The 18885-nt window shown below is 40.2% G+C and overlaps 1 protein-coding gene across 2 annotated transcripts in view; it reads left to right on the top strand.

Moving 5' to 3' along the window:
- RBM27 (RNA binding motif protein 27) overlaps positions 1-18885 on the top strand; it is a 34274-nt gene that overhangs the window by 675 nt on the left and 14714 nt on the right. For both annotated transcript variants that reach the window (XM_079967937.1, XM_079967938.1), the window contains exons 2-10: positions 3089-3207; positions 4420-4544; positions 8481-8572; positions 9247-9458; positions 10134-10394; positions 10616-10846; positions 15192-15326; positions 16415-16564; positions 17860-18007. In XM_079967937.1, coding sequence (XP_079824063.1) covers positions 3089-3207; positions 4420-4544; positions 8481-8572; positions 9247-9458; positions 10134-10394; positions 10616-10846; positions 15192-15326; positions 16415-16564; positions 17860-18007 — 1473 coding nt within the window. The remainder of the gene's footprint in view (positions 1-3088; positions 3208-4419; positions 4545-8480; positions 8573-9246; positions 9459-10133; positions 10395-10615; positions 10847-15191; positions 15327-16414; positions 16565-17859; positions 18008-18885) is intronic.

Here is an 18885-nt window from a genome sequence, read left to right as displayed (position 1 = left end):
TGGGACACACACACACACACACACGGAAAGAGTAGGTGCTGAGGTTATTGGGCTATGCAGGGTTACCATTTCAAGAGGGGTGCTGCTTTCTGTCTTCTGCACTTGCTCGTAGTTCTTCCAAACTGTAATCTGGTGACTAATTGTTTTACAATGCATAGCTACCACAGTATATATCACTTTAACAAAACCAGGGGAACTACTCTTCAGAGCAGCTCCTTGAAAATCAAAACATGCAGCATTAGGCCAAGTGTGCCTTACTGCAGGAGTGCAGACAGTGGAGACAAAATGTTGTCCCGTCCTGTGTTCATCCCTTTGTCATAACATCTGAAATGTTGGGGGTTGATAAGTTGTTTGTTAGGGCAGTTTAAAAGAGCACTTCAGACGAAAGAGGGCAATCTTGATTGTGTTTTTATTTTTAGTTGCAAGCTTTTGGTTATAAGTTGCCTTGGGTTTCCTTGGGCTGCTTACCCAGGGTCTGTGTTTACTTTTTGGAAATGAGGCACAGTGGAGACTGTGGTGTCTTTATGATATGACCCCTCCTTTTGGAGGGATTCACAGCAACACCCCGCCTTGCTATCTCCCATAACTGCAGTTGTCAAAGTGGCCCATGGGAGTAGGGGAGTTTTGGACCACTGTTAAGATACAGTTCCCCATCCTGAATATATACTGAGAGCTTGACATTGTTGCTTAATAAGCTGGTGTTTTGTCAAGCTGACACTTAAATTCTAAGTGTATATCACTGCATCAGTGATAAGCAGGCAGAGATACTAGACGGAAATCTTATATTATATATATTTCTGCAGTTGGTCTGTTAATTGTCTTTTTGGCCCAGGAGCTAACATGTCAACTTCCCTGCACTTAACTTTGGGAGCAAGTACAGTGGTGCCCCGCAAGACGAATGCCTCGCAAGGCGGAAAACTCGCTAGACGAAAGAGTGTTCCGTTTTGGAGGTGCTTCGCAAAACGAATTTCCTATGGGCTTGCTTTGCAAGACGAAAATGACTTGCGAGTTCCTGCAGGTTTTTTTTTCCTTCCCCCCCCCCCTTTTTCTAAGCCGCTTATCCGCTTATCCGATAAGCCGCTAAACCGCTAATAGCGCTAATCCGCTAAGCCGTCAGTGGGCTTGCTTCGCAAGATGAAAAAACCGCTAGACGAAGAGAATCGCGGAACGGATTCTTTTCGTCTTAAGAGGCACCACTGTACTCTACACCAGTGTTTCCCAACCTTGGGTCTCCAGCTGTTTTTGGACTACAACTCCCATCATCCCTTGCTAGCAAGACCAATGGTCAGGGATGATGGGAATTGTAGTCCAACAGCAGCTGGAGACCCAAGGTTGGGAAACACTGCTCTACACTAAACTATTAGCTTGAATTGATATGTGACTTCAGTTTAAAGTTCTGAACAGAGAGTTAAGACTACAGACACTCTTGAATATTCCATGAGTGGGTTAAAAGTAAACTTGAACTACCTTGTTGTAAATAGACAGAGTGCATTTCTGTCTCATTTGTATAATCTTAATTTGTACTTCTATGCTGCATAGAGTTGTGAAGCATTAATTTCCAAATGCCTGCCCAGTTCCTTGAAGACATTTCAAGTGCTAATTATCCTGCCTTTGTGTTTTTGTTGGCTTTAATACGCATTTCCTATTTCAACTACTACAAAATTCTGATTTATTATTAAACAATAAAGAAGCAGCAATTTCTCATTTGCATTTCTGGGCAATTTTGGCATTTAATCCATAATTACAGACTTGCATAATTATGACCATGAAAAGTTCCTAAATTCTTTACTGTGGGTGGGATTCACCTAGCAAACTCTATGAGTGAAAGTCCTGGGCAAGGGCTTCTGTTTGTGCAATGGGGCTTCCCCACTCTCCTCCCCCTGCTTGCCCCCTGAAATTGGCTCAGGAGGGTTAGGAGAACCCCTAGTACGGGGGGGGGGTAGAATAAATCGTTCTTTCTGGCTACTGTATAAGCTTGTGCAGATGGAATGCTTATCATAGCGCAACATTAAATTTCACCCAGTATATTTAGTTGTACATAGTAGTTTCTGGACAAACCATTTTGGTTAATTTGCTAAATGACATATTTGGTTAATATTGATAGTTGTTCGGCTTATGCTTGCAGTCACAGCTGTATGTAAATACAGTTGCTGAAACCTAGTTTTGAATATTATGTCCTTGTTAGATCAACATGCATTTTTTCAGCCCTGGTTTCAGAACCGGTCATAAAAATGTGCTTCATTTAACATACGAAAAGTAGAAAAATGTCTCTAATTTACCGTATGTTTTAGATTTCTTGAATATCTACAGCTACCTTATACTGTGCCAGATCCTTTGGTCCATCTCACATTATTGTTGAGTTTGCTGTCTTGAGTCTTATGCCAGGGTCCTATCTAGACTTTAACTGGAGTCTCCAGGCATTAAACTGATACTCTTTGCATGCCAATCATATGTTGTACCATTTTGCTATGGCCCAGTTTGTGGTTCAGCATCCAGGAGCAAAGAGGAAGTTTTTAATTCAGCTGAATTAAAAACCTCACAAAGGACACTTTGAGGGTAGAATAGTGATTATTTGCTCAAATGTGGAAATCAAAATTGGGGAGAGCCCTGCTGCAGTCATGCCCTGCTTGCTTCTCATAGGTTGGCCATGGTGAAAACAGGGAATTGGACTAGATGGGCCATGGCATGATCAAGCAGGGCTCTTTTATGTTCTTAGTTCTTCCATGGAGCTGTCAAAATTATACCAAGTAGTAGGTTGGCTTGTTTGTTTGTATAGCATTTGTTCAACATAATTTCTATTTTTGTATCAATTCTATTTTTGTATCGAGCACTAGTTAAATTAAAACAATAGCAAGATGTTCTATCCACCCTTGAATTAGAAGACTTCATTCTAAGGCTGCTAGCCTAACCATATGTACTTGGAAGCATGGCCCACTAAAATTTGTGGGACATGCTGCTTAATAATGAGGGGAGATATTCATGCTTAATGACATGTCTTCACTGAAGAGGAATCCATTGTAATGCTTCATTGTGTATTAGATTCATAATGCTGTAAGTTACATAACGATAGCAGTATTTTTTTCCTTAGATGTGATGCAGATCCATCAGCCTTGGCTAACTATGTTGTGGCATTGGTCAAAAAAGATAAACCAGAAAAAGAACTGAAGGCTTTCTGCGCTGATCAGCTAGATGTCTTTCTGCAAAAAGGTACTGCTGTGATTTTTATTTTATTTTATTTTATTTCTTGCTAATGACAGGATTTTGTGAATATGGTGGTAGGAAACTTTAGGTAGGAGACCTGGAGATAGAATCATAGATTTGTAGAGTCTGAAGGGACCCCCAAGGGTCACCTAGATGGAGCTTAATTATATGATAGCAGCTCCAACTGTATAAACTTCTCAGTAAAACAATTGTACTGTACTCATAAAGGAACTTTGCCTATTTACAATTAAGCAGTATATAAGAGTGTGAAACATCCCCCCCCCCCCCCCCGTCACAGATAGTTTTAACTTCTGTGCACAATTACTGGAGAAATACATCTTTACATTGGCCAAAGAGTATCCATATTAACTTATGAAGACAAAAAATTAGAAGTAACTAGAACTGGTTTGTGCCATAATAAAATTGTGCTCATCTCTAATTTAGTGTAGCATGTGTTAGCTATGAAATACAAATATGAATCACAAAGTGTTTGAACATAAGCCACAAAACATTGGCTGCATTTCAGTGTAATACTAAACCATAGTTTAGCACTGACTAAAATGTAATTAGATTAATTACAGTTTAGTGAGTTGTCTGAACCATAGACTGGTTGATCTTAACTATGGTGAAAGCTCACAAATTATAGTTGGCTCGCTTCCAAGAAGGTTGTAGAGGATGCTTATGATCCTGTTCTTGGGCCTGGCAGGTGCAAAGCCAAAATAAATTATATGCTCCTAACTATGGGGCTGATGAGGAGGCAGCATTCATCTTCACCGCTGCTTTGGAACTCCAGAATTGGAAGGAATCGTCAAGCTCCATTTGCTTACACCAACACTTACACCATCTTTTTCTGTACACAAAATGATTAACCAATAGATTTTAATGCATTTTTGAGAACATATGGCATAGATCCAAAGGGCTAGTTTAGGTAGAGGACAACACCATATAAGAGTGTACTTTTGTGGAACATTTCATTTCCTTCAAATGGTAGACCTCCGTGTCACTTGGCAAATGAATTTTTAAATACTCCTTACTTTTAAAGAGACTTGCAGTGTAGCATGGCAGACTTTTTGCTAATGAGAAAACTAGACCAGCACTCTTTCAGGCACAAGGAACTCAACTGGCCTGGATATCAAAAGAACAGAAGTGTGATTAATATAAAACTAGGGAGTAGGATCTCTATTGGAATGATTCCTTTTTTCTGTATGTCTCTTCCAGAAACCTCAGGCTTTGTTGATAAACTCTTCGAGAGCCTGTATACGAAGGATTACCTAGCCCCTAATGAACCAGCAAAGCCAGAGTTGAAGCCGGTGTGTCAGGTCAAGGAAGAAATAAAAGAGGAGGTAATGTTAAATTTCTTTGTCTCTTGCTTGTGTCTCTTGGTGCAATCCTGTGCATGTTTGTTCAGAAATGTGTCCCACTGTGTACATAGGATTGAAGCCATGCAGTATAGTCTTATACATATCTACTCAATAGCAAGCACCTTTGAGTTCAATGTGACTTATTGACAGGCAATTATAGGATTGCAGCCTTAGTCTAGCTTTATTAGAAACATGAGAAGTTTTTCCCCCTTTAATATCCAAAGGCAGCAGATAAGCTGGTGTGTGTATGTACATGTGTAGACACACACATGCAGGTGACAGTTTCACTATCTTTAATAGTGCAGATCCATTGTTAATAGTTATGCATGCCATTTTGAAAAGCTTTGTATGGCAGTTAGCAAAGTGAAAATTTCTTTCATAGTTCAGCCCTTTTAGATGATGAATGGCTTGGTAAACTTGAGGTGTCAACACTGTGCTTTTACATTTATTTATAGCCTACTCTGTACCAAGGTTCATCAGGCAGCTTACTACATAAACGAAAGCAAAATAAAATTGATTGAGTAGTGAAATAAAAAGTATATGCTAAAAACAATGCAACCCAAAATACAAGGAGATGAGAATAAAATAATAAGGTTGAAACAGTTTAAAGCTATAAAAGACTTTAAAAGTCCTGGATTATTATTATTATTTAAATTGTTTTTATTAAAAGATTTTCTTGGATAACAAAAGAGGTATTCATGTGGTACCAAAAAATATGATACCGTGCTCTCTGCAGTCACCTGGTGGAAGCACCCAGTGATGGGACTCAGACAAAGACTTCAGGGTGCATATAGGATGAAGCAATCCTCCGGGTACCCTGACCCACAACCATAAAAGACTGAAGGTCAATATCAGCATTTTGAATTGGGCCTGGAAACAGATTTGAAGCCAATGAAGGTGATGAGCACTGGTGCAATGTTCTCATCTCTCTCACTTAATAACCTTGCAGCCATATTCTGACTGAGGTTTCTGGACAATTTTCAGAGACAGGCCCACACACAATATCTTGCATAATCCAGATAGGTGGTTACCATGGTGTGGATAACAAGTTAAACTATCTGCCCAGTTACAGTTGTCCTAGATGGGGCTTGTCAACCTGGGAGGGTAGCCCATCTAGGAGAAGGAAAACACTGATCCTAAACCGTCTCTACCTTGCAGCTATACTCATTTGTATGAAAGGCTTCGGGAGTAAACCCTGAGGAACAATCTATGCACACTGATTTGCAGGACATAATTAGGAGTATAAAAGTCTTAAGGAGCAAACTCTACACAAATCCAGAATGGGGTGCCTAAGGCAGTTGGATGGTGTCTTGTATGCCTCTTCCTAGTAACTCCTGCAGCCAAACAGGTGCCAAATGTATTGCTCTGCTTTCTTTTGGACAGCCTCAGCGAGGCCGAGAAGGAAGTCTTGTCGTCTAGCAGCCCAGGACCTCCATGCACCCTACCCAGGCTTGTGCCCCAGGGAGGTCACTTCGGTGCTGCAAATGCAGCAAAGTTGCAATTGTAACTGTTGTACCAATCTAAACTGGTAGAAGGTTCTCCATGCTACATTTGTCCTTCTGATGATGAAGCTGAATCAGTGAGCACACTCAGTGTCTAACTCCTATTAAGGGAGTGCAACCAGGCTTTAAAGTTGATTCTGAAGCCAGATAACCAGACCTCTGCAATCTTCTGCTTTTTGAGAAAGTTTACTTGAAAAGAGAGGTGCTCTACAAGAGTCCACAACTTCAAGTACCCCCGCATTCTGTTACCTATCCTGAATCCTGTTGAGTCTGACTTCATACACTGCTTGCTAAAATCCTACAACCTTGGCTGTTCTAAGATTGTACAGTTCATAGTACTAGGGGTGTCTTGTTTAAGAGTAAGTAGTGGAGGAATAAACCAGTTAAAGTGTAATGTGTTCATAGCTCAGACGGGCTGATCTGATGTAAGTGGTGGACATATTACAGCAAAGTATTTGGCTATACTTAGATAAGGTCAAATGAGACATGATATCCTCACACCACACAGTCCCGCTCCTCCCCCATCTCATATGCCTGTATTTCATGTAATGTTAAAGGTGATTTTTATTTCTAATTCTAAATTCTCTTAGATATCAAAAGATTAACTAGAGAATGCTTAAATCATGTTTAGACTCCCCCCCTTTCTATAGACAGTTCAGTATATTCTGCCACACTTTTGTTGCCTTTCTTCCACAAACTTTTTTAGAAAGTATGAATTGCATTATGTAATGAAAGCTAATGGCTTTGAGATTAAAGAGTTAGACTGTTGCACACTTTATGCAGAGCTCCTCTCAGTGACGGTTTAGAGATTTCAGCTCTTCTGCTTATGAAAACTAATAACCCTGAAATAGCTTCAATAACTCTTGGATGAGACTGATTTTTCATTTCAGTTGACATTCAGGCCTGCCTTTGTTGCTGAGACTGCCTTGGTTGGCCTGTGTCAGGAAAGGGACAGGGAGGATGTGTCCATATTGATTTTTCTTGACCTCTCTGCACTTTTTGATACCATTGACCATAATATTCTTACAGAGAGGCTGTCAGAGTTGAGAATAGGCTTTGTTCCTACTTGGTTTGTTCTCTCCAGAAGGTAGTGCTTAGAGGGTATTGTTTAGCTGCATGAAGCTTCCAAAGCACAGAGTTCGATTTTATCTCCCATTCTTTTTAACAACTGCATGGAACTCTGGGCTAGATGAGGGCCAACAAATTGAAGCTCAATCCAAATAAGACTTAAGACATTGGTAATGTGCAGGTCCTCTGTCTGTATGAGTAGAATGCATCTTTTTGGAGGTGTTGCACTCCCTTTGAAGGAGCAGGTGCGCAGCTTGATGGTACTCTTGGATCCAACTTTGTCAATGTAAGCATAAGTTGCCTCAGTGGCATGGAATGCCTTCCGCCAGCTAGCTCAGCTGTGTTCCTATCCAGCTAGACATGAGCGTGGTTTCAGTTGTCTGTGCTCTGGTAACCTTCACATTAGACTACTGCAATGTGTCATACATTGAGCTGACTTTGAATACAGTTTCCAAATTACAGTTAGTTCAGAACATGGCAGCTAGATTGTTAACCAGAACAAGGAAGCATGAACATAGAACACACACAAATTCTGGCCCGACTGCTCTGGTTGCCAGTTTGTTTCAGGCCCCAATTTGAAATTCTAGTTTTGACATTTTAAAGCCTTGAAGTGTCTTCATGGTCTTCTCCCCATAGACCTGATGAAAGTAATAAAACAGCATATTTGTTGTGACCCCCTGCCCCGCCTCGCTTGTGAAAGTCTTCTGAGTCCAAGTAGTAATCCAGCCTTGTTGAACACAAGGGATATTGCAACAAATTATGAGTGCTTCCACAGTTATACTGTAAAGGCAATCTTTTTAAACCTAAAATATAGCAGTTTTAAAATTAAAATGAAATTCCTTAAAGGTAACAATTATAAAAAATATTATGATGGACATTTGTTTGTTTGTTGAATGTTTATACCACCCTTCATCCTAGATTTACAGGGCAGTTTATAATAACATAAAAATGAATACCATAGTAACAAACCAAAGCAGGCCACCTACCCCATTTAAAAGACCGTGTATTGTTTAATTAGTCAAATGCCTGAGAGAAGAGGAGTGTTTTTGCCTAGCACCTACATATAGGTGCCAGGCAAGCCTCCCTGGGGGGAGGTGGGAGCCACCACAGAAGAGCCTCAGATGATGATTGCAGGGTCCAGGTTGGTTCATATGGGAAGAGATGGTTGTTTTGTAGTTGTCCTCTTCAATACATTTCACACTAGAAGCAAATTTAAAATGTGTATACAGTGACTTGTCTCGAGCCTTGCTCTCTTATTGCTTAAATGGGTTTTTATATTCTTTGGGGTCTTCCCCGTGCCCCTGGGAGTGAGCTTCGTGTGAGGTGATGATTTGCTGTTTGTCTTTAGCCATTTCAGGAGACTTTTGAAGATGAGCGAGAGGGCAAAAAGAAGAAATATACTAGCCCACAGAAAAATCGTTCAGATTCTAATGAGCAAAGGTTAGTACCTGAAGTATTCTTCTTTAACACTTGTTAGCATTTGTTAGCCTCCAAATCAATTAAACTTCTGTTTCAGACATCATAATAAGTTTTGTGATAAATTTAGTAATGTATGTCTCCCCTCCTTTTGTATTATGATCGGGAAGTTTTGCAGATTCTCACATAATCCATTAAGATGTCACCTTGAGGGCCAGACAATCACATTTAGCCTAACTTACCTCACAGGGTTGTTGTGAGGATAAAATGGGTGGAGGAGAACTAGGTACCCCACCTTGAGCTTGCTGCAGGAAAGACGGGATATAAATGAAATAAGTAAATATACACACAATTTTAGAGAACTGTATTGAATCCTCTGTGCCCATGGATGCAAATAATTGTTTTATGCAGGAGGGGGGCAGTCCCCAACTATATTAATATGATTTTTTAAAATTATTTTTTATGCAGTACTAGCATCCTTTAGTAAGACAAACAATTTGGCGTTTATTTGCTTTAGGGCTATTACACCTAACATTTTTTGTAGTTTTTTCCCAATGTTGATGTCACTTGGATATAATTACGTTGTTTAGTTCTTCATACAAACTTCCCTCTGTCAAAACTGTTGTTCTGTTTTGATGCCATAAGCATTTTCAGCTTTTCTAAATCCACCTGTTTGCATGTGTTGTTTTTCTTAATAGAACTAGAGAGAGAAAAAGAGATGATGGCAAATGGAGAGATTATGATAGATACTACGAACGGAACGATTTGTATAGAGACAAATACGATTGGCGAAGGGGAAGAAGTAAGAGTCGCAGTAAAAGTAGAGGACTTAGCCGAAGTCGTAGCCGCAGCAGAGGTAGAAGCAAAGACCAGGAGGCAAACAAAGAAAGGGATGCAAACAGAAATGTTGGTGAGTCGTTTAAGGATAATAGACAAGTAACGTCTAATCTTGAGTTTCATGGGAGTTAATGAAATGTCATACTTCTTAATGAACATTTTATCTTGAATTTCTGGCAAATTCAACAAACAGAATTGTCTTTGAAAAGAAGTGATTGCTGACTTGTTATAAAGCTGGCTAAAAGCTGTGATCTGAGAGCAACCTAATCTAGGGATATATTTTTTTAATTTGTTCTCAGGTGTATTCTGGTAGAGCAGTACCTTCTGTTATACTTTCCCTGTTGGTAAAAGCAGCTGCTTTATATTGCTAGGTTTCTTTTGGCAAGGAAGAAGTGTTAGATTTTCTTAACTTTTAATGGATCCCTGCCCCTAAATAACTGAGGTCTTGTGTTGCTATAGCCTTTCAAGACAAAAGAAAGTAATTGAAATTACTTGAAAAATACAGTTTACTTTTTATTTCTAAAGGAAATCAGTTTAGTTAGTGCATATGTTGCAGGACAAATATTCACATTGTCTTGCAAGAACGAGCCTAAGTACACTGTTAAGACATTAACCAGGTTGTGCTTATACTTTTTTTTCTCGCATTTGTTATGGTGTTAAATTTTCTGTATGCTGTCAGAGAATCTCTAAGCACGAAGGACGAACATAGAAACTTACCTAATCTATTACGATTTTTATTTTTTTTCAGATCACAGAGATCGAGCCAAATTCAAATGTGAAAGGAGTGATATGGAGAGCTCATATAACCCAGTGGCTTTGTCTTCCGTTAACTCTACTGAACAGTATTCCTCTGGAGCACAGTGTATTCCCAGTGCTGTTACTGTGATTGCACCTGCTCACCATCCTGAAAACACAACAGAAAGCTGGTCGAATTACTACAACAATCATTCTGCTCCTAATTCGTTTGGCAGAAACGCTCCACCAAAAAGACGCTGTCGAGATTACGACGGTAAGTGTTACTCCTGGTTGTTCTACTTAGATTTTGCAATTAAGAATGTTGTTTTGAGCTATTTTGTTGTTGTTGCCAGCCACACAGTATAAGTGAGACTTTGGCTTAAAATCTATATGTAATCTATTTTCATTCATTCAGATGTAATCTATATAATCAATCAGATAAACGTAAGCTACCATTAATGATGGTTTATATTGTGATTTATTTTTATTTTACAGAGAGAGGATTTTGTGTACTTGGTGACCTCTGTCAATATGATCACGGAAATGACCCATTGGTAGTGGATGAAGTATCTTTGCCAAGCATGATTCCATTTCCTCCACCACCCCCAGGACTTCCTCCTCCTGGAATGCTTATGCCTCCTGCGCAAGGCCCAACTCACAACATGAGAATGCCAGGGCCACATGTACATCCTCGGCCGCCGCCACCTGTTAGAATTCCTATACCAAGTAAGATTTCCTCCTTAAAATAGCACTTTAAAATACTACAGTCAGCACAGTAGCTGAGAACATTTCATAAATTGTGCTTTATTTCTCTAACGTAGCATTACAGGAATCTGGGGTTTGAAGGACCCTCCAGAGCACATTTAAGGGTGGGTGAGGGAGCTGCAGGGGGAATAACTGAAAACTGCTTTCCTCCTGCCCAGACCCTCTAGTAGATCCAGTGCTTGGATTCCTAACTAGGTTTTTGCCAAAGGCTTTAATGTGAAGGTCAGTTTGATATATATAAGTCAGGTTATGAAGCTTTCAGGTTAACAACTGCAGCAGTGGTCTAGGTATATGGCTAAACAGAAACTAAGATTTTGTCTCAACACTTGGCACACCCTAAATGGGTTGAGCCATGGGGCTGGGCAAACAAGATGGCTCTCCTCTGAATAGGCTGGGCCTGCTGAGTGTTTGCACCCATGCAGCCATCTCCACATCCTTGTGATGGAGGCAGAGTCAACAGGGTTGGCTCACTGTCTCATTTTTCCCCAGGCAGCACCCCAGGAGGGTTCATCACTGACAGTGGGCAGGGCCAGGGTCACATCAGTCTGCTGTGGTGCTCGGGGTGTCCAAGGCACTCTGCTGTCTGTCCACACAGCCACTGTCCTGGAACTGGACAGACATCTAAGCTGCTAAACCTCTTCCAGTTCCTCTAATGCCTTGTCCTTGTCCCATGCCTCCTTCCCTTTTGACCAATTCCACCAGGATGTCTCCATGGGGCTTGTGTCACCCCCATTCTGCTTAGTGATACCATTGGATAAAGCATAGGTATATAACTGATCTTAAGGCTGCAGCATAATGGTGCAGGATTGCAGCTTAAATGAATAACGTATCTTGGACCTTACGACATGCAAACAGTTGTTGATTAGTTTACTGGTGGAGACAGTAATGTTGAGGATGTGTAAGGTTTTTTCCTGCCAGGGCAAATAGAAGCATGTGCATGTGTTGGCAGTTGGCGATAGATCAGGTGCCAGATCACACATTTGTATCATGCTGGAGCTCTTTCTCCCAGGCAGTAAGGGCAAGTTTGTCTCTTTTTAAGAATACCTGGTATATGCCAAGGTGTGTGTTTTCTGTCACGTTAATCGAAGTCCTCTGCGTTGCATAGCCACTTTTAGAGTAGTGCTAAGGAGGTGAAGAGTTAAGGGTCACGCTCCAGGTGTCAGACAGACTGGGCACCTAGGTAACAGTAGTGTCAAAGCATTTCCCTATTTACTTCATTGTATAAAGGCAATTATTTTTGGACTTGCCTGAACTAGCAGCCCTCTTCAGGAGTTGGGCCTTTTTTCAAACCTTTGGATAATGAAAAAGCTTTTCCTTTTTTTTCTCTCTCTAAAACATTGGAGATGGTAGAAAGAACTGGCTAGATTAAATTTAGTTTCAGACCAAAAATAGAGAACATGCCACTGCGTGCATGTGTTTTTAAGGGGAAGTCCACTAATGTTGTGTTTTAGTTATTTAAAAAAAATCATTCACAGTAGTCACTTATTACTAATCCTGAGATAAATTGGGTCAGGGGAGTAAATTAAGGTCTTTGAATTATTTACTGGTTTGGAGATTTGAGCAAAGTACAAGCTCATCATAAGAGGTCAGCTAGATAAACAAAGTATCATACTTGAAAAATATCTCTGTGTGTGTGTGTGTGTGTGTGTGTGTGTGTAGGATTATAATTTAGGGCATTCACTAGAACAGATGAATAATTAAAAATTTAGAAGAATTTAGATTCCATTTCCAACAGTAGCCAGCCAGATGCTCCTGAAAACCCACAAATAGCAAACCCTATCAAGCATTTGGGAACCTATTTCTTAATGTATTGCTTCTATGGCCATAGTGCTGCTGTTCCTGCCTTAGATAAGTGAAGCAGTAGTGGGGCCTGACACACACACACACACCCCATACACACCCCATACACACACTTGAAGAACAAAGATGTAGATAATGCTGAGCTAGAAAGGCCAGTGGTTTGAGTCAGTGTAAGACAGCTTCCCATATTCCTTTATATTCAGAGGCATTATGCAACATAGAAGGTCCACTTTAGCTATTGTGGAAAAAATTGTGTGAGAGAAATTTGGCTAGAATTTGAAGTGGACTTGATTTGGCTCTTCCTTGACACTGGGAAGAATGGGCTCGTTTTCTGTGTGCACCCTCACTGAAGCTGTGACCAGCTTGGGTATTTGTTCAGCAGCTGCGGATCCTCTGCAGACAAAAGTGTGAGAGCTGTTGGAGGCAGGAAAATAAGATTGTTCAGCGATTATTTATAATGCAAAACAAAATCAGTTTGGGATTATTTCAAAGACCATTTATTTCAATGGACCATTATAAGAAAAGAACCCAGCAGTTTAAACAGGCAGCAGATGTGCATCTGACTTGTTCAAAGCCTGTCCTTGCACAGCAAAGGATGAGCCCCTTATTTTGGATCAGTCAGCAAGGATAATGTGTTTTCTTTCTTCAGTCCTACCCTTTTTGCAACATTTCTATTGAGATTGATGAAATAATAAGCAAAAATTCTGAATTGTTGTAATCGGACAGGTGGAAAATATTTAGTAGATGTGGTTTGCTGTCAGGAAGGTCAGAATGACCACACCGTTGTTGTTGTTGTTGCTGTTTGTGTTGTTGTTCTAGTTGTTACTATTGTTATTGTTATGCCCCTGGCTCTTCCTGTTTCTAGCTCACACAGAAAGTTCATTACAATAGAAAAATAATTTCTCCAGTTTATTGAAAAGTAGCTTTAACCAGGGCTTGGTGCCATTCACTATAAATGAATGAATCAATTTATTATGGTCACAGACCAGAAATATGGACATATACAGCAATAGAGATCATGTAAATATACATAGGTTAAAATTAAACACTCGCAGTAAATAATACAAATATAAAACAATTAAAATATGTTGGTTAAGACTATGATACCACATTGCTTAACTGTATGTAATCAAGCCTATACTTCTATGTGGCCTCAGTGCTCCACTACCTGGCCATATTGTAGCCTTGTGGTTGGGCCCTCCTAACACCAGCAACTCTGCATGCTGAGTAAAGGTGGCCAGGAGACAGAGAGCTTACTGGGGCGGAGGTCCTTTTCCGAAGGCGAAAGAGCCAAAGGAGTCTTTTTGGAAAATTGGAGACATAAAAGGTTAATAATAATAATAATAATAATAATATCTGGAAAGAGAAGGAAGCAGTCATATGAGAAAAAGGTGATTGGAGAAAGATCAAGGAATGAAAGAAACCAGTTTTTTGGAATGGAGAGGCATAAGTTTTAAATAAAGTGTGGAAGGAGAAAAGAAGAAGAAAATGTAGGAGATGAGCAAAAATATTTTGAGAGGTGTTGAGGGCAGGAATAAAAATATAAAGTTTAGTCTGTTTCACCTAGAGCTTCTGAATCAACAAATTCTGCCTAAAATGGGAAGACACAGTAATTTCCAAGGCCAATGTGTGTACCTGGCTTGAAGAAATAGAATTGTAACACTCCATGCCACAAGGAAATCACAATGGCAAAGAGTTTAGCAATTTCCAAATAGGATTAAGTATTAATAAAAAATGCTATTGTTAATTGCAGCTAATCATGTCCAATTCTACCTCCATCTGCTACCATTTTGTGACTAGTGGGCCTCAGCAATTGTCAGTCCTCTCCAGCCCTAGTAGTAGAAAATTGGAGAACCCCAGTGTCCTAAGCCTATGGTGGCAAACCTTTTTAAGCCTCAACTGCATTTCTTTATTGCCAGCCCGTCTGGGGACTTCATACTAGCAGGAGGTGGTACCAAAACAAAGCTGGGTTGGGCCAGAACCAACAGAGGATGGGACCATCCTACACTCACATGAATTCACACAAATGTTTTGAGAGAGAGAGAGAGTCTTGTTCACAGGAGACAGAGAGAGGGTGAGGTCATTTAAGAGAGATTAATTTAGCCCAGCTGAGGCTGGTGAAGCTGAAATCGTGAAAGTTGTTGGTAGGGTTATATTAGTATATTATGAACAAATAGATTGTGGCAAAACTCTTTTGGAACACACTTTGCAGGCAAAAAGTCAGAGGGCTTTAAGAATGAGGAGCTTATGCTGGAGACGGGAGCAGACAGAAAGCCAGTTATAGGGATGTAAGGAGGTCCACCGCATGGTCAGAGCAGCTGAATGAATAAATAAAGTTGGCAGCAAAGTGCTGGCCAGAGGTAAGGGAACCAAGGCAGACAATATAAAATCAGGACACAAATTAGTATTTAGCTTTGAGCTCCTCAAAAGAAGAGCCATATTTTGTAATGTGGTAAAGCATGAAAAAACATAATTAGCTTTTTAGAATGTTTATGTTTCATTCCAGGGCCACCTTTATCACAGGCAAGTTTGATTAACAGCCGTGACCAGCCAGGAACAACTACAGTGCCCAGCCTTGCACCAGTGGGAGCTAGACTACCTCCTCCACTACCCCAAAACCTACTATATTCAGTATCAGAACGTAAGGAAATAAAGATTTCCACTTCTCTTGTGTTCTACCAATACTTGTGATGTTGTTTACACTGCATATCTGAAATAGTGGGGTCTCATTTCTTTAATAAGCATCATTTTTTAAAAAAAAAGACAACAATTTTTATTGGTTTTTATCCAGCAGTACATCAAATGGTGGTGGTTCTGTCCATTGACTTTAGACATAAGCTTACACATTAAATGTTCAAACATATAACTTAATGTAACTTCTCCCCTGAGAAAACTGAGCAGTTGATTTTCATTAAATAGAGAGGTCCACTTTTCTCGGAAGGTATCTCTTTTTGTTATGCCTTTAATTGCCCTCCTGCGTCTGGTGAGGTGCCCAGAAATTGCTGTATCCCAGATATTATTTTCCCATGTGTTCATGGGTATTTCAGCCTGGTTCTTCCATTTTCTTAACCATGCTGCAGTCATTAAGAAGCCTATTAGTTCTCTCTGGTGCAGGGTGGAGCCCGTCTATTTTCCAAAGATAGCAGGGCTAAGGCTGGATTTGGAGAATAAGGTTGGCTTGTAATTGTGGATATAATGAAGAATACTCTGTTCCAAACGTTTTCAATATAGGGGCATTCTCACCAAACATGAATAAATGAACCAAGTTTTTCGCAATCCTTCCAACATAAAGAGGAAAGGGGTGGGATTAATTTTTGCCAGCCTGACTGGTTTCTAATTTGTGTCTTGTTATACTGTGTTGTAAGTCTCTTTGGGTCACCTTAATAATAATTTTAAAATTGTATCATGACATGCATGTCGCAGGGTTCCTGCCATATTTACATAGCTCAAACTGAACACATGTTTATATATAAATATATTGTACATGTGAATTATGTGCAATTTTTTTATTTCATAAAAATTACACACTGCTTGAATGTAAAAATCTCAATTTTGTTTACACAAGACAAAACCGTAAAATCAAGAAAGTTTTACAACCCTACTTTAAAACAAACAAATGTTAAAAATATTAAAATATGAAAAAGCACTTCTGCTTGAGCAAATGCATAACATTGCTCACATAAGATTTTTTAAAATGAATCAGAAATCTATATTTTTCTTTCACAAAAGATACGTATGAACCAGATGGCTACAATCCAGAGGCTCCTAGTATTACCAGTACTGGTAGATCTCAGTATCGACAGTTCTTTTCAAGGACACCAATGCAGCGTCCAAATCTTATTGGCCTAACATCTGGTGAGATGGATACAAATCCAAGAGGTGAGATGTTGTTTCCTGAAACCCAAACCCTCCAAGTCTGAATACTTAGCATACTTAGCAAGGGAGCATTACAGACTTTGGCATTCATAGCAAATGAACCCAGTGCTGATGACAGTGCTGTCTTTTTCTGTGTGCAGTGATTTCTTTCCCTCATGCCTTGTACATTAAAGAAAGGGAAAGAAAATACAAATTAATGTACAGTTTGAAGAGTGGCAAGCAAACAATGATCACTAGTATCTTTACAACTAGTGCTGTTCAGTGTGTTGTAGTCTGGAATCAGATCCAGATTCTCCTGCATGAGTTTTTTCATATTTTCACTAAAATGCAGTTTGTGCCTAATAGTAGATATATCTTCCCTGAGACCCCTTCATAAGAAAGTGCTACAATTGTATGTAAAATAAGCCCGAGAAACCCAAATCTCCAGCAGTAGTCCGTATTCATGGACACCTGATCTGCTTATGTTAATATCCAATGTACACTTTTCATATGCATACTTAGAGGAAGGTTGGTAGCTTAGTGGTAGAGCACCTGCTCTGTATCCCCAGTTCGCTCTCTGGCACTGGACCTTGCTGCCAATCAGTATAGACAATACTGAGCCAGGTGGACAAATGGTCTGGTTTTGGTGTAAGGCATCTTTCTGTGTTCCTGATTTTTGAATTGTACCCAACTTAATGTGCAGGTGGTACTTGGTCTGAGCATCTTTAAGGGGTAAAGGGGACCCCTGACCATTAGGTCCAGTCGTGACTGACTGGGGTTGTAGCGCTCATCTTGTTTTATTGGCCGAGGGAGCCAGCGTACAGCTTCTGGGTCATGTGGCCAGCATGACTAAGTTGCTTCTGGCGAACCAGAGCAGCGCACGGAAACGCCGTTTACCTTGCCACCGGAGCGGTACCTATTTATCTACTTGCACTTTGACATGCTTTCGAACTGCTAGGTTAGCAGGAGCAAGAGACCGAGCATCGGGAGCTCACCCTGCCACGGAGATTCGAACTGCCAACCTTCTGATCGGCAAGTCCTAGGCTCTGTGGTTTAACCCACAGCGCCACCCGCGTCCATGAGCATCTTTAATTTTGTCCAATTTATTTATGGCATTTTTTGTTCTCAGAAACCCTGAACTTGCAGCATCCTATATATTTCAGCACTGTATATATTTCTTAGGAAAGTCTATGCATGGTAGACAGTATAGCTATGAGCCCTTTGGGAAAATGTTTTGTACATGTTTGCACTTCACCATTTTATAAATACAATTTGCTCCCACTTCATTGCAAGCATACAATCCTTTGCTTTCTTTCCAGGTGCTAACATTATCATCCAGACTGAACCTCCAATTGGCATTGCAAGTAACAGCAGTAATGTATCTAGAGTGGTGCTTGAGCCAGACAACAGGAAGCGGGTTTCAAACACTGTAGAAGGGCCATCTCCAAAGAAACCCTGGATTGGAAAGTAAGAATTTTCTGTGTCTATAGAGAACAGGCAGAATGAAAATGAGCCCCATTCAGTTCATTTGAAAATTATTTGGTTTGACTTATGAGAATCATTTATGAGAAATGGTGAATAATTCCTCTTGTGTGTTGCAAAGAATACATTGCAAAGATAATGTTGCAAAGAATAGATTGTGTTTGTTAGTCTCTATACAAAAAAGTCTCACTGCAATTTAACCACAATCAATAATATGGCAAAGGGCTTGGAATTTTACACCTTGTTTTCTGGAATGTCAGTCTTCCCCAACCTGGTGTCCTCCAGATATTATGACTGTAGCTCTCACCAAACCTGCCCATTGTTCATGGTGGTTGAAACTGATAGGTGTTGAAGGGCACCATGCTGAGGAAGGCTTCCAGTGATAAGCTCTTTGACTTCCATGTCCAGATATTGACAACGTAGTTGGGTCATTTTCATTTCATTCCCCAGAGTCAGGACAGGCTGCTGTAAATTTAAAATCTTACTTATTTTATTCCCAAAACAGCATTGTGAGGCAGGTTAGAGGAACATCTGCTTCACCTTTGTCATCTTTGTTAACAGCTTGTTCATCATGTCAGTACAGTGAATGCCACAGCATTTGAAGTCCAAATGCTTGTCGGCAAACCCATGTAACAGTGAGCCTGTATCCTCGTGTGATTAGAAGTCCTCCTTGGTGGTTAGACACAACTCTGTAGATTTAATGGTTTCCTTAAAACATGTGAATTTAGTCTGACAATAAAATGTAGGTAAAGGTAAAGGTAAAGGTACCCCTGCCCGTACGGGCCAGTCTTGACAGACTCTGGGGTTGTGCGCCCATCTCACTTAAGAGGCCAGGGGCCAGCGCTGTCCGGAGACACTTCCGG

The sequence above is a fragment of the Podarcis cretensis genome (genome assembly GCF_951804945.1).
Source record: "Podarcis cretensis genome assembly, chromosome: 2".
NCBI classification, from domain to species: domain Eukaryota; kingdom Metazoa; phylum Chordata; class Lepidosauria; order Squamata; family Lacertidae; genus Podarcis; species Podarcis cretensis.
This window is presented reverse-complemented; position numbering and strand designations above follow the sequence as displayed.